Below are 15,335 nucleotides of genomic sequence, written 5' to 3' on the forward strand. Positions count from 1 at the left end.
GGGAGCGAGCCGCTGGAATTGGACACCAGGTTTTGGGAGCTGCGGGACAGCATTGTGCAGTGTGAATTGCTGGTGCTGAGGCTGCTACATTTCCGGGTCTCCTTTCACCATCCGCACAAAGTGAGTGGCTCGGGAACGGCGCGTTATGTGCAGCGGCACAATGGGAGCGTGATTTGGCGTGCCTGCGCGTGTAACCAGTGGCGTAACAATCGCCATAGCGACCCAGGCGGCCGCTATGGGTCCCGTGCACAGGGGGGCCCAGCATCCCTCTGATGTCGTGTGGGTCGCTATGGCGTCTCGGGTGCTGGCTGTCACTGACGCAGCTCAGCAGCTGCTGTGAAGGAGAACGTTCCCCCCCCCTCGCAGCCGCTGCGGAGCTGTGACAGCCAGCAGAATAGGCCGTTTTCAGTAAAGGAGGCGGGGCCCATCTAACGGCAACCCCGCCTCCTCTCACATCACTGGCCAGCAATCTAAGAGCAGGTGGGGCCAGTGATATAAGAGGAGGCAGGGCCCGTCGATAGGAGGCGGAGCCCGGGAACTGAGGCAGGGGCCAGGCGGCGGCGACCACGGAGGTGACGGGTAAGAGGCGTACAGCGCAACTGAGACCTTGCAGAGACCACCATGGAGAGTCTATGGTGGGCTCTGCAGGGTCACTCTCAGGTGGGCTGCGTGGGATCTCAGGTGGGCTCTGCAAGTGGCATAACTAACAATCACGGGGCCCCATAGAAAATTTTGCTATGGGGCCCTGTGATTTCTAGTTACGCCCCCTGCGTGTAACAATGACAAAGTGACTGCCTGACGTTCAGTAAATGAGTACAGAGTGTTCGAAGATGCACACAAAGGGAGGTTTATCTCTGTGGTGGTTCGCTCTCGGTATGGAGCGAGGCATGCGTTGCCACTGTAGTAAGGCTCATTATTCTCTCTATACACGCCTATGGAATATGTTACACAGCGAATGGCAAACAAGATGGACACTAATAGTCTGTCAGGGCTCAAAATTTCCACTGGCCTGCTCGCTTTTGGCGAGTAAAAAATAAAGTGAGGGCGAGTGGAAATTTGGGTCTCCAAGTACCGGTCCGCGGGACAACTCCGGCCCGCGAGCTGGTACTGTGTGGCCCGCAGCCAGCTGATATGTCAGGCACGCCGTCGCAGATCGCGTACCTGGCTTGCGGGAGAAGCTCCACGGTCGGCATCTGTGTCGGATGCAGACCGCAGAGCAGCCCCGGCTTCCTTCGGCCGGAACTCTGACAGTTCTGAGCTCCGGCCGAAGGAAAGTATGTATGTGAGGAGGATCGATCCCGGGTTATCTGGGAGTGATTAGTGATGTCTGCAGCAGACCGTACTAATCGCCCCTAGATCACCAGCGATCGATCCTCCTCCTCATACTGAGTTAGTAGTGGAGAAAAATCAGCTGCAGGGAGACCACAGGCAGTACCAGCGACTAGTCCTTTACCCTCTGACCAGTGGCGTCACGCGGGGGGTGCGGCCCGGGTGCCACCACCATTGGAGGGGTGACACCAAAATGACTTAGTCATTTTGTTGTCACCCCCCCCAATCCCGCCAGGTGACTGTCCCCTCCTCTCTCTGCCGCAGTCCATCACCAAGATGGCCGCCGGCAGGTATCGGAATACTGCCGCGCATGCGCAGTGACGTCTCGGCGGGGTGACACTCGGTTGCCGCTCCGGGTGTCACCCAGCCTGGGACGCCCCTGCCTCTGACTGCTATCCTAGGGCGATTTGGAGTGGGAGTTCATGACTTCACTACTGTGCTGGTCACTGTTTTCCTTGCTGGAGGCTCTGACATGATGAAGCGAAGCCCTGCCTCGACCAAGATGGCCGCCTCCACACTGAGACCGCGCAGGACAAGTCATAGTGCGTTAGTAATGGAGAGAAATCGGCTGCAGGGAGACCACAGGCAGTACCAGCGACTAGTCCTTTAGCCTCTGACTGCTACCCTAGGGCGATTTTAAATGGGATTTCATGATGTCACTACTGTGCCGGTCATTGTTTTCCTTGCTGGAGGTTCCAACATGAGGTAGCAAAGCCATGCCTCTACCAAGATGGCCGCCTACACACTGAGACAGTGCTGGACAAGGCATAGTGTGGTCCTTTACCCTCTGACTGCTACCCTAGGGCGATTAGGAGTGGGATTTCATGATGTCACTACTGTGCCGGTCATTGTTTTCCTTGCTGGAGGTTCCAACATGAGGTAGCAAAGCCATGCCTCTACCAAGATGGCCGCCTACACACTGAGACAGTGCAGATCAATTCATGGGAAGTCGGTAATGGGGAAAAAATCAGCTACAGGGAGACCACAGGCAATACCGGCGACTAGGCCTTCGCCTTCAGCCTGCCTGTTCTTGGCCAACAGAGTTGAGTTTTTCCCTCTTGAGAGGCGTTTGTACCCAAATCCTCATCAGTGGCCTCCGTAAGAAGATTCAATCCAAACTCATTGACTTTCAGCTGCATCGAAGGTTTAACACAGAAGCGCATTACTAACGTCGTCTCATCTCACTTTCAGTATTTGCTGCATTACCTGGTCTCCCTAAAGAACTGGATGAACCGGCACAGCTGGGAGCGCAACCCCATTGCCACGGCCTCCTGGGCCCTCCTCCGGGACAGCTACCACGGGGACATTTGCCTGCGCTACGAGGCCCAGCATATCGCCGTAGCCATGTTATACTTTGCTCTGCAGTGCTACGGGTTGGAGGTCCCGGGCAACGAGGGTGCGGAGAACCAGTGGTGGAAGGTAAGCGGCCCGTGCCGACGATTGACTCGCACCGGTGTCGCCGCGTTCCGGCATGGATGGCGGACACAATAGAAAGGAAGTGAGGTTACGCTAATGAGAATGTCACAGGTCGGCTCAGTAGATCGGGAGGTGAGCTCACTCCTCGATCCTGTCACTGCAGTGACAGGGGAGGGGCTGGATTCCCCCCTCCCCTGTCCAATCCTCCAAACCTTACTGGCGGAACGGACGGGGGGCGGGTGCAGCTGGCTCTGCCTCTAGATAGGAGGAGCCAGCTGTCAGTCACACAGCTGGGCGGATCCCGGCACAATTGTCGGGATCCGCTTCAGCTGCGGCGTCTCAGTATACCGCGAGCTGTAGCTCCCTATATACTGAGCCTAGGGTGACGGGAGGACGCTAGTTTGTGTCCTCCCGTTACCCTGAGGAGAACTATGGGGAAAAGCCCTGACCTCGTACTTCTCCTTTTAAGGAATTGCATTTATTACACGTGTGACAATGAGACTGTCACAGGTCGGCTCAATAGATCTGGAAGTGAGGGAACACATACCGGCGCTCGCTCACTTCTCGATCATCTCCCTGCAGAGAGTGGTGACTGTCACGGCTCCCTGCAGGGATTCCCTCTCCGATCCTCCAGCGCTGACTGGCGGAACGGACGGGGGAGGGGGCGGGTACAGCCTCTAGATAGGCAGGGGCAGCTGGATGGATCCAGACAGCAATGTCGGGATCCGCTCCGGCTGCGTCGTCTCAGTATACCGCGAGCTGTAGCTCTCTATAAACTGAGCCTAGGGTGACGGGAGGATGCTAGTTTGTGTCCTCCCGTTACCCAAAGGAGAACTATGGGGAAAAACACTGACCTCATAGTTCTCCTTTAACTCCTAAAAAGTCAGGCAGGTTCAGAAACCTCGGCGCCTATAAACCTTTTTTTTTTCCTTGGACTTTTTTTTAGGTTTTTAGTGAAGATATAACCAGAACGATCATCAACAACATCATATCTGAACTGGTGAACGTTTATACCATGGACACCGAAATACCGTGACCACACTGGTGGCAAGGACCTGAACTATCTGGAGACAAGGGGGCTGTTTGTGGCAGAAATTTGTTTCAGCAGCTTCTTCCCGATCATCATTCCTGCGATGGCCGGTCCTGGGTTCAGTCGTTGTGACCCGAGCAACCTTCTCTCTCTCTCTCAATGGGCTTTCCGACTGTTGCCCTGCGACCTCGGCTTGTTACAGAGTGCCGGAACGCTGTCAAATGTTTGGATTTCGGCCTTCAGAATTTTTGGAGCATTTACTGGGTTGTCCAGCTTTCCATTTGTTACAATTTTTTGTCTTTAAATAAAAGGTTTTGTGAGGTCACTTGGAATGAATAGAAGGTGCATTACAACTGGAATGGGAAGCTGGTTTGAAATGGCCTTTAATCACCTCCCGGGCGTTGTAAACGGCAGCTCGGCCACGCCCCCTCGCTTCTTCAGGGGGGTCCTAGGTGACAGGGACCGGAGGGGGGTCGTTACACGATCTCCCTCCGGTGTCAGAATGCGGAAGTGACGTATATTACATCACTTCCGCATTCTCGTGTCGCTCTCCAGCTTCAGACGCTGGAGAGAAGCTGAAGAAGCAGATCTCTGCTTCTTCAGGGGGGGTCCCTAGGTGACATTAGGGGTCTTGGAGACCCCTGATGTCTTCATAAAGAGGACCTGTCGCATATCTTTGCTATCACATAGGGGGATTTTATTAATTGGGTAATAATAAATGTTTCCTAACATAATGCAAAAAAAACTAGTTTTCAAAATTTTCAGTAATTTTTCCTTCATATAGTAAAAAATAAACACCCCCCCTCCCCCCTCAGTGGTGATTAAATACCACCAAAAGAAAGCTCTGTCTGCCCCCCAAAAAATGGTATAAAATTCATATCAGTGCAGCGTTGTATGACGGAATAAATGTCAAAGTATCGCAGCGCTGAATGCTGAACAACGGCCGGGACAGGAAGGGGGTGTAACACCGCGGTCAGCAAGGGGTTAAAGGAAACCCCGAGCAGTGGGGAGCATCGCTGCCAGGGGGGTTACCTATCTACTCGACACAATCTCCTCTTTTACATTTGGGTGTTGTGTACACGTAACATTTATTTGAGTGTTTTTTTGTTGTTCTTTTTACTGAAAATAAAGTTTTGATAATGTAGAAATGTAGAAGGACTTTAAAAAAAAAAAATTGCAACTGTTTTATACTGCGGGGGTCTCTGCTTTTAGAAAATGAATGTTTTCGGTGGGGGGGGGGCGGGGGTTTAGGTCATCTACATGGCCAGGGAAAGGGATAAAATGGGGACGGGGCGTGGCGCGGAGAGCGTAAGCGGACCTTGCATTTACTGCGTACTAAAAATAGGGGTGTGATTCTGTGGGTGTGGCTATATGTGGGGGTGTGGCTACAAGTGGGGGGTGGGGCATGGTCAGTAGGGTGTGCTTGGATTTAATCTGGTAAACTTAGCTTAACATGCAGAACATTCACATCAGTCCCCGCCCTCAAGGCGAGTCTAAGCTCCCCATCTCACATGTATACAGGGCTTAGTAACCACCCACGCATGTCTTAGTGACACCAGCACAGGAAGGACAAACACATAGTGTCTTGACTGGGATTCGAACCGGGGGCCCCCAGTGCTGCACAACAGTAGTGCTACCCACTGAGTCACTGTGCAGCCATTGGACATGCCGTGATGCTGACGTAGCCCTTTATTTTAGTCCGGCTCTATTTCCACTGCACTTTGTCTTTACATCGTCGATGTGCTTCCTCTGAGTCTATGAGGTCTGTAGAGTCCCTTGGAAGAAACCCACACCAGCACAGGAAGTACATGCAAACTCTTTGCAGATAGTGTCTTGACTGGGATTCGAACCGGGGGCCCTCCCCCCCAGTGTTGACAGGCAGAAGTGCTACCCACTGAGTCACTGTGCAAGTAATCCGGCAATGCGCTTCAAGGGCATGGTGCGATAAAATGCTTCAGATTCATACCCTTGCAGCCCAACCTCCGCCTTCCCTCCCCGGCACCCCTCCTATGTTATGAGCCATAAGAATCAGCCAGAAGCCCATTCCCGATGAAGCTCTGTTGTTTATTTTGCGGTCACTAGCATTGAAGGCCAACTTCATATTTGTGCAGTAACACGCGTTTCTACTGCTTGCTACAGTATTTCACTCCTTATAGTCGGGGGCCGGACTAACCGCATCGTGGGCCTGGTGCTGTCGGGCGAGAAGCAGCAGAGGCAGCTCTCTCATTAGGCGAACCGCTCGCTCCTTGCTGGGGCCCCACGAGGCGAGTGGCCACCTAATGTGCCTGATGCCTCAGCCCGGATTGCCATTGGGCATACTGAGGCAATCCGGGCCTATTTTTTAGTGGTGGGCCTGAAGCCGACGCTGCAATAGCCCCCCCGCTATAGTGCCCGGGGCACTTTGTCCTTGCGTCTTCAATGTCGGCTTCCTCTGAATCTAGGAGGTCTCTGGAAGAAACCCGCACAGGAAGAACATGCAAACCCCATGCAGCTGGTGTCCTGACCAGGATTTGAATCGGAGACCCCCCAGTGCTGTACGACTAACCACTGAGCCACTGGAGTCCAGCGCCTTACTGATTCTGGAGTCCAGCTCCTTACTAATTCTGGAGTCCAGCGCCTTACTGATTCTGGAGTCCAGCGCCTTACTGATTCTGGAGTCCAGCGCTCCACTGGGGGTTGAGAACTAGACATGTGTGATTTGTTTCGTTACGAATGCGAACGAATCCGAATTTCCGCTTCCGGAATTCATTAGCGGTAGTTTGTTCGAAAGTTCGTATCATTTTCTTTTCTTCTTTGTTTCGTTCGTTGCAGCAAAGAGAAAAAAATGTTTCCCCCCTCAAATCTCACTTTGCTGCAACGAATGAACGAAACGAACGTTCTAACGAACTACCGCTAACGAATTTCGTCCGAATTGACTTTCACACCCGAATCCCGAAAAACGAAATAACACAAAATCCGAATCAAAACTAAACGAAAGTAAACTAATTTTTTGCCAGTGCACATGTGTCTACTGAGAAGCGCTGCTGTAATGTGGAGTGAGAAGCTTCCCTCTCAGTTCGGATGATCCGCTGGCAGATTTCCATTCAATGAACAAAACGCGCGCCATCAGAACTCGGCTTGTAGAATAGTTTCGTATTATTTTTGGGGGTTTTTTTTATACAAAGTATTTTTTTTGATTTTGTATTATTTTTTTTTGCCTATTGAAATGTTGAAATTTGCGATACAGACTTTGTTGATTCCATACAAGGGTGTCGTCTTTCCTATATAATGTTTTGTTGTTTGTTTTTTTGTTTATTTGTATAACAGGCAGGTAAAATTTTTAACATTATGTAAGCAGTTTGAACAAAAATCAGCCATTCAATACAGTATATGCTTCGAGGGAGGCTTCCCAATATGAGTTTTTAAGCCCTTCCCCCCCGAATAATGTACAAGCAGTTTTGCTTTATTTAAAAAAAAAAAAAAAAAAGAAGAAAAATAAAAGACAGCGTGGACGTATTGCACTGCTCCCAACCCGCGCCTACCACCCCCAACCCAATAAAATAATAAGCAAAGCACGCTTACATTTGGCAGATATTTATACAGCGGTATTGGCTTTTTTTCATACATTTTTTTTTGTGGTTTTTTAATCATATTTTTTTGGCTTTTAAATATATAATTCTTTGTATCGTTTTTTTTGTTGTTTTTTTTGTTCTATCAATATATCTACAATATTGAATGAAAAGAAGCCTGCAAATGAACGATAATATTACACATTGTATAAGTTCAAATTAAACACCACTTTCTTTTTTGTTTTGTTTTGTTACACTCGTATGCTGAAAGAAACAAAGTTGCATCTTTTTACTTTGTTTTTTCTCTTTTTTTTTTTTTCAAATTTTTTTTGTTTTGTTTTTTTTTAAATTCTATTTCAGCAGATTATTCGCTGCGATCTTTCAACATAAAGTCATGGCTTAAACCATCTGGAGCTGGTAGTTCTGAGTGTCACCGCTGGGCATTACACAGATGTCCAAATAAATAAATTAAAAGGAAAAGAATCGGTCGTGATTTTTTTTATTTCTCAATCCACTTAACGATTTTGTAATTAACTCGCTTTGTGTAAGTTTTGCCCTCACAAGAATTGTTTTTAAAATTCACCTTGCGTCGGTTTTCGCAACTGTGAATTGAACTCTTTTTTTGTGTGCAATGCCCACAGAGCAGAGAGGGGGAGGGGGAAAAAACAAACAAAAAGAAAGTCGGCATTTAAGATTCATTACGCAGGATTTCGCATGGCTTGTAGTTAATGGAAATGTGATATATAAGGTAATTTCATCGGCATCATCCCTTCAAATTAAAGAAAGAAAAAAAAAAAGGAAGAGGGATCGGAGGCGTTCCCCTTTGCTTGTATATAGAACGAGTCCACTTTCATCTCAAACCCATTAACAGTCCACCATCCAATGATTCGCTTCGTGGGAAATTCTGTAAGAGTATTTGGGCGGGAAGGTTTACGGTTCCGCTCATGGATTGTGTGTGGCAATCCATGATCAACCGGCTCCAGCGTTGCTTACGTACATACGTTATCTTCGTTAGGTTTGATTTAGTTCATTTTATATCCATATATATCTATATATATACAGTATATATATGTGTGACAGGATAGTGCCGTATCACTATGGTAACTGCTGAGTTTGGCACCCAGGACCCTCTCAGCCCCTCTGGCCGAGAGTCCTGGGTGCCAAACTCAGCAATTACCATAGTGACAAGGCACTATCCTGTCAACCACACATATATATATATATATATATAATTTCCTGACACCCACATGGCAGCATACGATTAGTGTGGCTCCGCCCCCAGCCCATACAGGGGGGGTCCTGTATGCTGCCATGTATTGGCGCCAGGAAAGTATACAATTATCCGTTTTCCTGACACCCACATGGCAGCATACGATGGGTGTGGCCCCCGCCCCCAGCCCAATCACAGGACCAGTTATACTATAAATTGAAGCCCGCCTCCCAAGGCCACCATGTTCGTAACGAGCGCTCAATGCGAAAGCCATGGGAGGGTCCTTCATATGCTGCCATGTACTGGCGTCAGGAAAGGACAATTACCAATAGGTAAGTATACAATTTTCAGTTTACCTGACACCCACATGGCAGCGTACGGTCGGCTGGGGGCAGGGCTACACCCTTTGTATGCTGCCATGTATGGCGTCAGGAAAGGAAAATTACAGATAGGTAAGTATACAATTTTCCATTATATATATATACACACACATATAAGTATTTTTATTGGGGGGGGGGGAGTGTCATGTGACTGTGGCAGTAATTGTGACACCCTTCTCTCTTACCAAATAAAGTTAGGCTACTCATGCAGAGACATAGGATTAAACAGGAACAGGTCGAGCTATTTCTTAAGACAAAATGGTCTGGTTCTAGTATGAAAAAAAAAATGTCAATGTCAATATCGTGCACTGTACGGCGTTAGTTTTATGATTTTATTTTAATTTTTACTTTTTTTTTTTTTGTTTTTTACCTACATTTTGACTAAAGGTTATTATTTCATGCTGTTTTTTTTATGCATAATGATCAATAAATAAAAGTGAATGTCGATTGCTTGTGAAGTGTCGTCGCTTCCGCGCTGTAGGTGTCGTTATAGTTTTATAGATGAAGTTCATAATTAGGTCACCCAACAATTTTATTTTTTGATGGGGAACTTGTGTTTTTATTTCTTCATGATCGCTCAGCGTAACGCAACGTAAAAATGGCGCCGCCCAGATACTTTCGCTGCATTCTTTATTCAAAGCTGAAAAGCCCTTTTTGGGGATATAATAATAATAAAAGACTATCCTCCTCCTTCGGCTCGCCATTGATATTCTGGAATATAACGGGACTAGCTTCTGGTTCGCCTCGCCATTGATATTCTGGAATATAACGGGACTAGCTTCTGGTTCGCCTCGCCATTGATATTCTGGAATATAACGGGACTATCCTCTGGTTCGGCTCGCCATTGATATTCTGAAATATAACGGGACTAGCTTCTGGTTCGCCTCGCCATTGATATTCTGGAATATAACAGGACTAGCTTCTGGTTCGGCTCGCCATTGATATTCTGGAATATAACGGGACTATCCTCTGGTTTAGGCTCGCCATTGATATTCTGGAATATAACGGGACTATCCTCTGGTTCGGCTCGCCATTGATATTCTGGAATGTAACGGGACTAGCTTCTGGTTTAGGCTCGCCATTGATATTCTGGAATATAACGGGACTATCCTGTGGTTCGGCTCACCATTGATATTCTGGAATATAACAGGACTAGCTTCTGGTTCGCCTCGCCATTGATATTCTGTAATATAACGGGACTATCCTCTGGTTCGGCTCGCCATTGATATTCTGGAATATAACGGGACTATCCTCTGGTTCGGCTCGCCATTGATATTCTGGAATATAACGGGACTATCCTCTGGTTAGGCTCGCCATTGATATTCTGGAATATAATGGGGCTATCCTCTGGTTCGGCTCGCCATTGATATTCTGGAATATAACGGGACTATCCTCTGGTTCGGTTCGCCATTGATATTCTGGAATATAATGGGACTAGCTTCTGATTCGGCTCGCCATTGACATTCTGGAATATAACGGGACTATCCTCTGGTTCGGCTCGCCACTGATAACTAATTTTTTATTTCTTTTTAACAATTCTTACAATGTTTCCCTTTTATATATGGCAGAAAACAGGAATCACCGGCACTCGGTAATATGATTAAACATGTCCATTTATTTGGAGAAATCGTCACAGTGAAAAAAAGCCAACGTTTCGGGGGCCACACAGGGTCCCTTCATCAGTGCGAGAAAATGTGACAACACACGCATTTTGAAGAACAACATATATAAACCCCTTAGGAAGTTACCAATTTCCAGCCATGATGATGTCACGGGGGAGGTACTTTGAATGTAATTGGTAACTTCCTAAGGGGTTTATATATGTGGTTCTTCAATATGCGTGTGTTGTCACATTCTCGCCCTGATGAAGGGACCCTGTGTGGCCCCCGAAACGTTGGCTTTTTTTCACTGTGACGATTTCTCCAAATAAGTGGACATGTTTAATTATATTACCGAGTGCCGGTGATTCCTGTATTCTGCCTTGTGTCTGCACGGCGCCATCCGTGGTCATCACTGCGACCACCACTGTTGCATAGGCCGGGAGCGCTGTGGGGAGTGCGGGGGGGACTTTCTATCTATCTCCCTTTTATAGATGACTACATGTACATGTGCAAGTTACCGTATTTGCCGGCGTATACGACGACTTTTTATACTGAAAAACATCCCCCGAAAAATCGGGGGTCGTCTTATACGCCAGGTATACAAAATCTGTCAGCCCGCTGGATGTGCGCTATTACTGTATGTACGGAAGCTTCGGCTACAGTATACCGCGCTAAGCCAATCACGGCGAGCGATGTACACAACCTCTGCCAAATCTGAGCAGGCTTTGTATTCATTAATAGAATACATCGCTCGCCGTGATTGGCTCAGCGCGGTATACTGTAGCCGAAGCTACGTACAGTATACCGCGTACATCGCTCGCCGTGATTGGCTCAGCGCAGTATACTGTAGCCGAAGCTACATACAGTATACCGCGTACATGGCTTTCCGTGATTGGCTTAGCGCGGTTTACTGTAGCCGAAGCTACGTACAGTATACCGTGTACATCGCTCGCCGTGATTGGCTCAGCGCAGTATACTGTAGCCGAAGCTACGTACAGTATACCGCGTACATCGCTCGCCGTGATTGGCTCAGCGCAGTATACTGTAGCCGAAGCTACGTACAGTATACCGCATACATCGCTTTCTGTGATTGGCTCAGCGCGGTATACTGTAGCCGAAGCTATCGTACATTAGACTTGTGCGCCGTCAAAAAATTTGTTCTGTTTCGTTTCGGAATATCCGTTATTTCGTATTTCGTAATCCAAACTCAATTCGGATTCGGATTCGTACGAAATACGAATTTTCGTTAGTGGCGGTTATATTTTCGGAACTTTACGAACATTCGTTATGATGAAGTTAAAAAGCAAAATACCTTTGTTAACATTGGAGTGGTAGTTGTTTTTTTATCCAAAATACGAATTCCGTTAACGGATTCCGTATTCCGAATTCCGTATTTCGGACTTTAAAAAAAAAACTACCATCAACTCCAATATAAATGTACTTTGCTTTTTAACTTTAATATAACGAATGTTCGTAACGGAACGAAAATACGTCAACGGAATTTCGTATTTCCTGCCTGTGTATTGTAATGCATCAGCAGCAGCGGATCCGTATCTCGGATTAAAAAAAAATCTTGTCATGCTGTTCAACCTCATTTACAGGGGTAATATTAGTTCCCGTTTCAAAGAAATTCGGATCCGAAATTCGTTAACGGAATTTCGTATTTCGGATATAATTCGGAAACTGCCATTCGGATTTCGGATGCTTCCGAATTTACGAATTTCAGGAAAATTCGTACGAATTTCGATTCGTAACGAAACGAATCGCACATGTCTATCGTACATACAGTATTAGCGCACATCCAGCGTGGTGACAGGTTAGTGGGCGTAGTCTTATACGACGAGTATAGCCCAAAAACCTATGTTTCAACTGGAAAATTAGGGGGGTCGCCTTATACGCCGGCAAATACGGTATTCATGAACACCCCCTGAAATACATGACGGTCCTAATATTGTATCCTTTGCCATTTCTCTTCTTCTGGGTTAGGCCAAACTATTACAGTTCCTCGTATTCTCTCTCTTTTTCCTTTTTATGTTTCTAACTATTTTGGATGACGAGCGAAGGGCGGATGGTCACAAATTCCAAATACTGCCCGCAAGGTGCTAAAATCACCGCCACAATAAATGTTTTTGTTTGTTTTTTTTTTACTTCTTTTCTTTTTATTGAAAGCTTTTGCCGGATTTGCGGATCGTGAACTGTTAATGTCGCCTCGGGTTGCCGGGAAAGATGCTTTAGTAGCCTCCGATGAATACTTTACCTTTTTTTTCCCCCCAAAATAAATACATAAATGGATATTATTATTACATTTTGGTCTTGGATAACCATTTTTTGTGTGTGTTTTTTTTGTAAGTACGTCGAAGCTTTTTCGGCTGTAAATATCGGCTCCGCTGACACACCAGCAAGAGCCGCGAGTTCCGTTTGTCTTGCTGTCCCTTTGTGGTTGCTGAAGACGAGTGTTTGGTGTTTTCCGTTAGAGAGAAGTCTCCACGCTGTGCAAAGGACTTTCCGGATTGGAAGAGGCGGCCGACTTGCTCGTGTCCGTGGTCAAGTAGATGCCGCTGTCGATGGCATTGTTGTTCTTGTTGGGGGACGGAGGCGGGATGGACCACAGCACCTTGCCCGGAGGCTCATCGCTATCTTCCGCATCCGTGTCATCGATGAGGGGTATATTGTGGATGTAATCGTTGATCAAAAACTCAGGGGTGGCCATGAAATTGTGAATGGAGGGCTTGGAGTCGGGTTTCTCTAGGCCTTCGTAGAGGGAGCTACGGAATGCTTTCACCACCCGGATCTAAAGAGTTGGGGTTACAGAGGTCCAACGGAGGGAGGGGGGGATGATAAAGGGAGGGATAGGGATGAAAGGATGAGGAGGAGCCAATGGAGGGAGGGGAGCCAGTGATAGAGGGATGGATAGATGGATAGGGTTGAAAGGATGAGGAGGAGCCAATGGAGGGACGGGAACCAATGATAAAGGGAGGGATAGGGATGAAAGGATGAGGAGGAGCCAATGGAGGGAGGGGAGCCAGTGATAGAGGGATGGATAGATGGATAGGGTTGAAAGGATGAGGAGGAGCCAATGGAGGGACGGGAACCAATGATAAAGGGATGGATAGGGATGAAAGGATGAGGAGGAGCCAATGGAGGGAGGGGGATCAATGATAGAGGGATGGATAGGGATGAAAGGATGAGGAGGAGCCAATGGAGGGAGGGGGACCAATGATAGAGGGATGGATAGGAATGAAAGGATGAGGAGGAGCCAATGGAGGGGGGGGACCAATGATAGAGGGATGAAAGGATGAGGAGGAGCCAATGGAGGGAGGGGAACCAATGATAGAGGGATGGATAGGGATGAAAGGACGAGGAGGAGCCAATGGAGGGATGAAAGGATGAGGAGGAGCCAATGGAGAGAGGGGAACCAATGATAGAGGGATGGATAGGGATGAAAGGACGAGGAGGAGCCAATGGAGGGAGGGGGACCAATGATAGAGGGATGGATAGGGATGAAAGGATGAGGAGGAGCCAATGGAGAAAGGATTTGAAGGGAAATAAAGAGAGAAGCGTTAGATTAATACGGGATAGAGGAACGGGCTTTTCGTCATTTTCTTATTTCAGTCCACATTAATGGCATCAGGAAAATGTTTAGAAAATGTGAATATTTGTGTTGCGGGGAAGCTACAAGTAGCGCAGCTCTGGACCGGGCTGGAAATTAATAATAATTAGAAATATATTGAATTTCTTTTTTTTTTTTTATTGGAAAGGAACAATCCCCTCTATCTCTATAGCGCATTATTGTGGTCTGAAACAATTAAACCATTTTCACCGATGGCGTCATTCTTGAATAAAGTGATGACGTGTTTTTGCCATATATGTGTATATAATATAATATAATATACATATATAGGATTGAAATAATGTAACAAAATTAAAAAATTAAAAAAATGAATGGCGTTATATGAGAAACAAGACAGCTAGATAGATAGATATCTGACAGGTAGAAGAATGCTTTGCTAATAAACTGCTTACTAAAACATACATTCACTAGGTGAAGACTGACGAACGCACAAGCGGTGAAGATGCAATGGAGACAGAAGAGGGAAGCCGAAAAAGAGCGCACAAAGGAAATAAAATAAATAAATAAAAAGAGTTTGCTGTTTTTGAAACGTATTAAAATATAATATTTTGTTCTATTGATTATTTTTACATTTTTTTGATTAAAATGTTTTAATTGTTGATTCTTTTATTGGTAAATATAATAAATAACGTTTACATTAAATGTTTCTATTTATTTTGCAGATCACAATTGTAATTTGTAACTCAAAAACGAATTCCTGTTATAAAGCACTCAGACACGGACTCGGTAATTATATTCTAAAGTCTTGGTTTACCAACAGAAACCTTTAGGCCCCTTTCAGACGGATCGGTCCGATCGGATGTCAGTTTTTCAGGCGGACCCGATCGCATGCCCAATGTAGGTCTATAGGCAGCCGGATCTAAAAGGACAGGCGTCTTTTTTCATGCTGCCCCCCCCCCCGGCTCCGTCCAGGTCCAGAAAAACAAGTGTTCCGCTTCGCCGGACCTGCTTGTGAATGATGGGGGGCGGGCCTTTAATCTGATGTAAAACGGACACATGTCATCCATTCCGTACCACTCTGATCAGGAGGGGATCCGTCTCCAGCTTTTTTGGGGTGATATACTGACAGTATCAGCGGCTTTTTCCTTGACTCTGCTGTAGCCAATCATGGACTACAGCTCCTGGCCTGCACCTATGCACGCCTGGGTGGTGGAGACTCCATATTGGAAGGGGCGGTAATATTCCTTTGT

General features: G+C 46.9%; 2 protein-coding genes across 8 annotated transcripts in view; one reads left to right on the forward strand and one right to left on the reverse strand.

Annotated features, from left to right (window-relative positions):
* The window catches only part of FAM58A (family with sequence similarity 58 member A), a 7,582-nt gene extending 3,788 nt beyond the window's left edge, over window positions 1-3,794 (forward strand). Inside the window, exons 3-5 of the mRNA XM_018570121.1 lie at window positions 6-120; window positions 2,521-2,748; window positions 3,692-3,794. Of these exons, the coding sequence (XP_018425623.1) occupies window positions 6-120; window positions 2,521-2,748; window positions 3,692-3,781 (433 nt within the window). The 3' untranslated portion in view covers window positions 3,782-3,794. The remainder of the gene's footprint in view (window positions 1-5; window positions 121-2,520; window positions 2,749-3,691) is intronic.
* Window positions 3,795-12,932: 9,138 nt separating this feature from the next.
* ATP2B3 (ATPase plasma membrane Ca2+ transporting 3) overlaps window positions 12,933-15,335 on the reverse strand; it is a 139,126-nt gene continuing 136,723 nt past the window's right edge. For all 7 annotated transcript variants that reach the window (XM_018570128.1, XM_018570131.1, XM_018570127.1 and 4 more), the window contains one exon: window positions 12,933-13,305. In XM_018570128.1, coding sequence (XP_018425630.1) covers window positions 12,985-13,305 — 321 coding nt within the window. In that variant the 3' untranslated portion in view covers window positions 12,933-12,984. The remainder of the gene's footprint in view (window positions 13,306-15,335) is intronic.

Source organism: Nanorana parkeri, unplaced genomic scaffold, assembly GCF_000935625.1.
Source record: "Nanorana parkeri isolate BGI_ZX_2015 unplaced genomic scaffold, ASM93562v1 scaffold1461, whole genome shotgun sequence".
In the NCBI taxonomy this organism is placed as follows: domain Eukaryota; kingdom Metazoa; phylum Chordata; class Amphibia; order Anura; family Dicroglossidae; genus Nanorana; species Nanorana parkeri.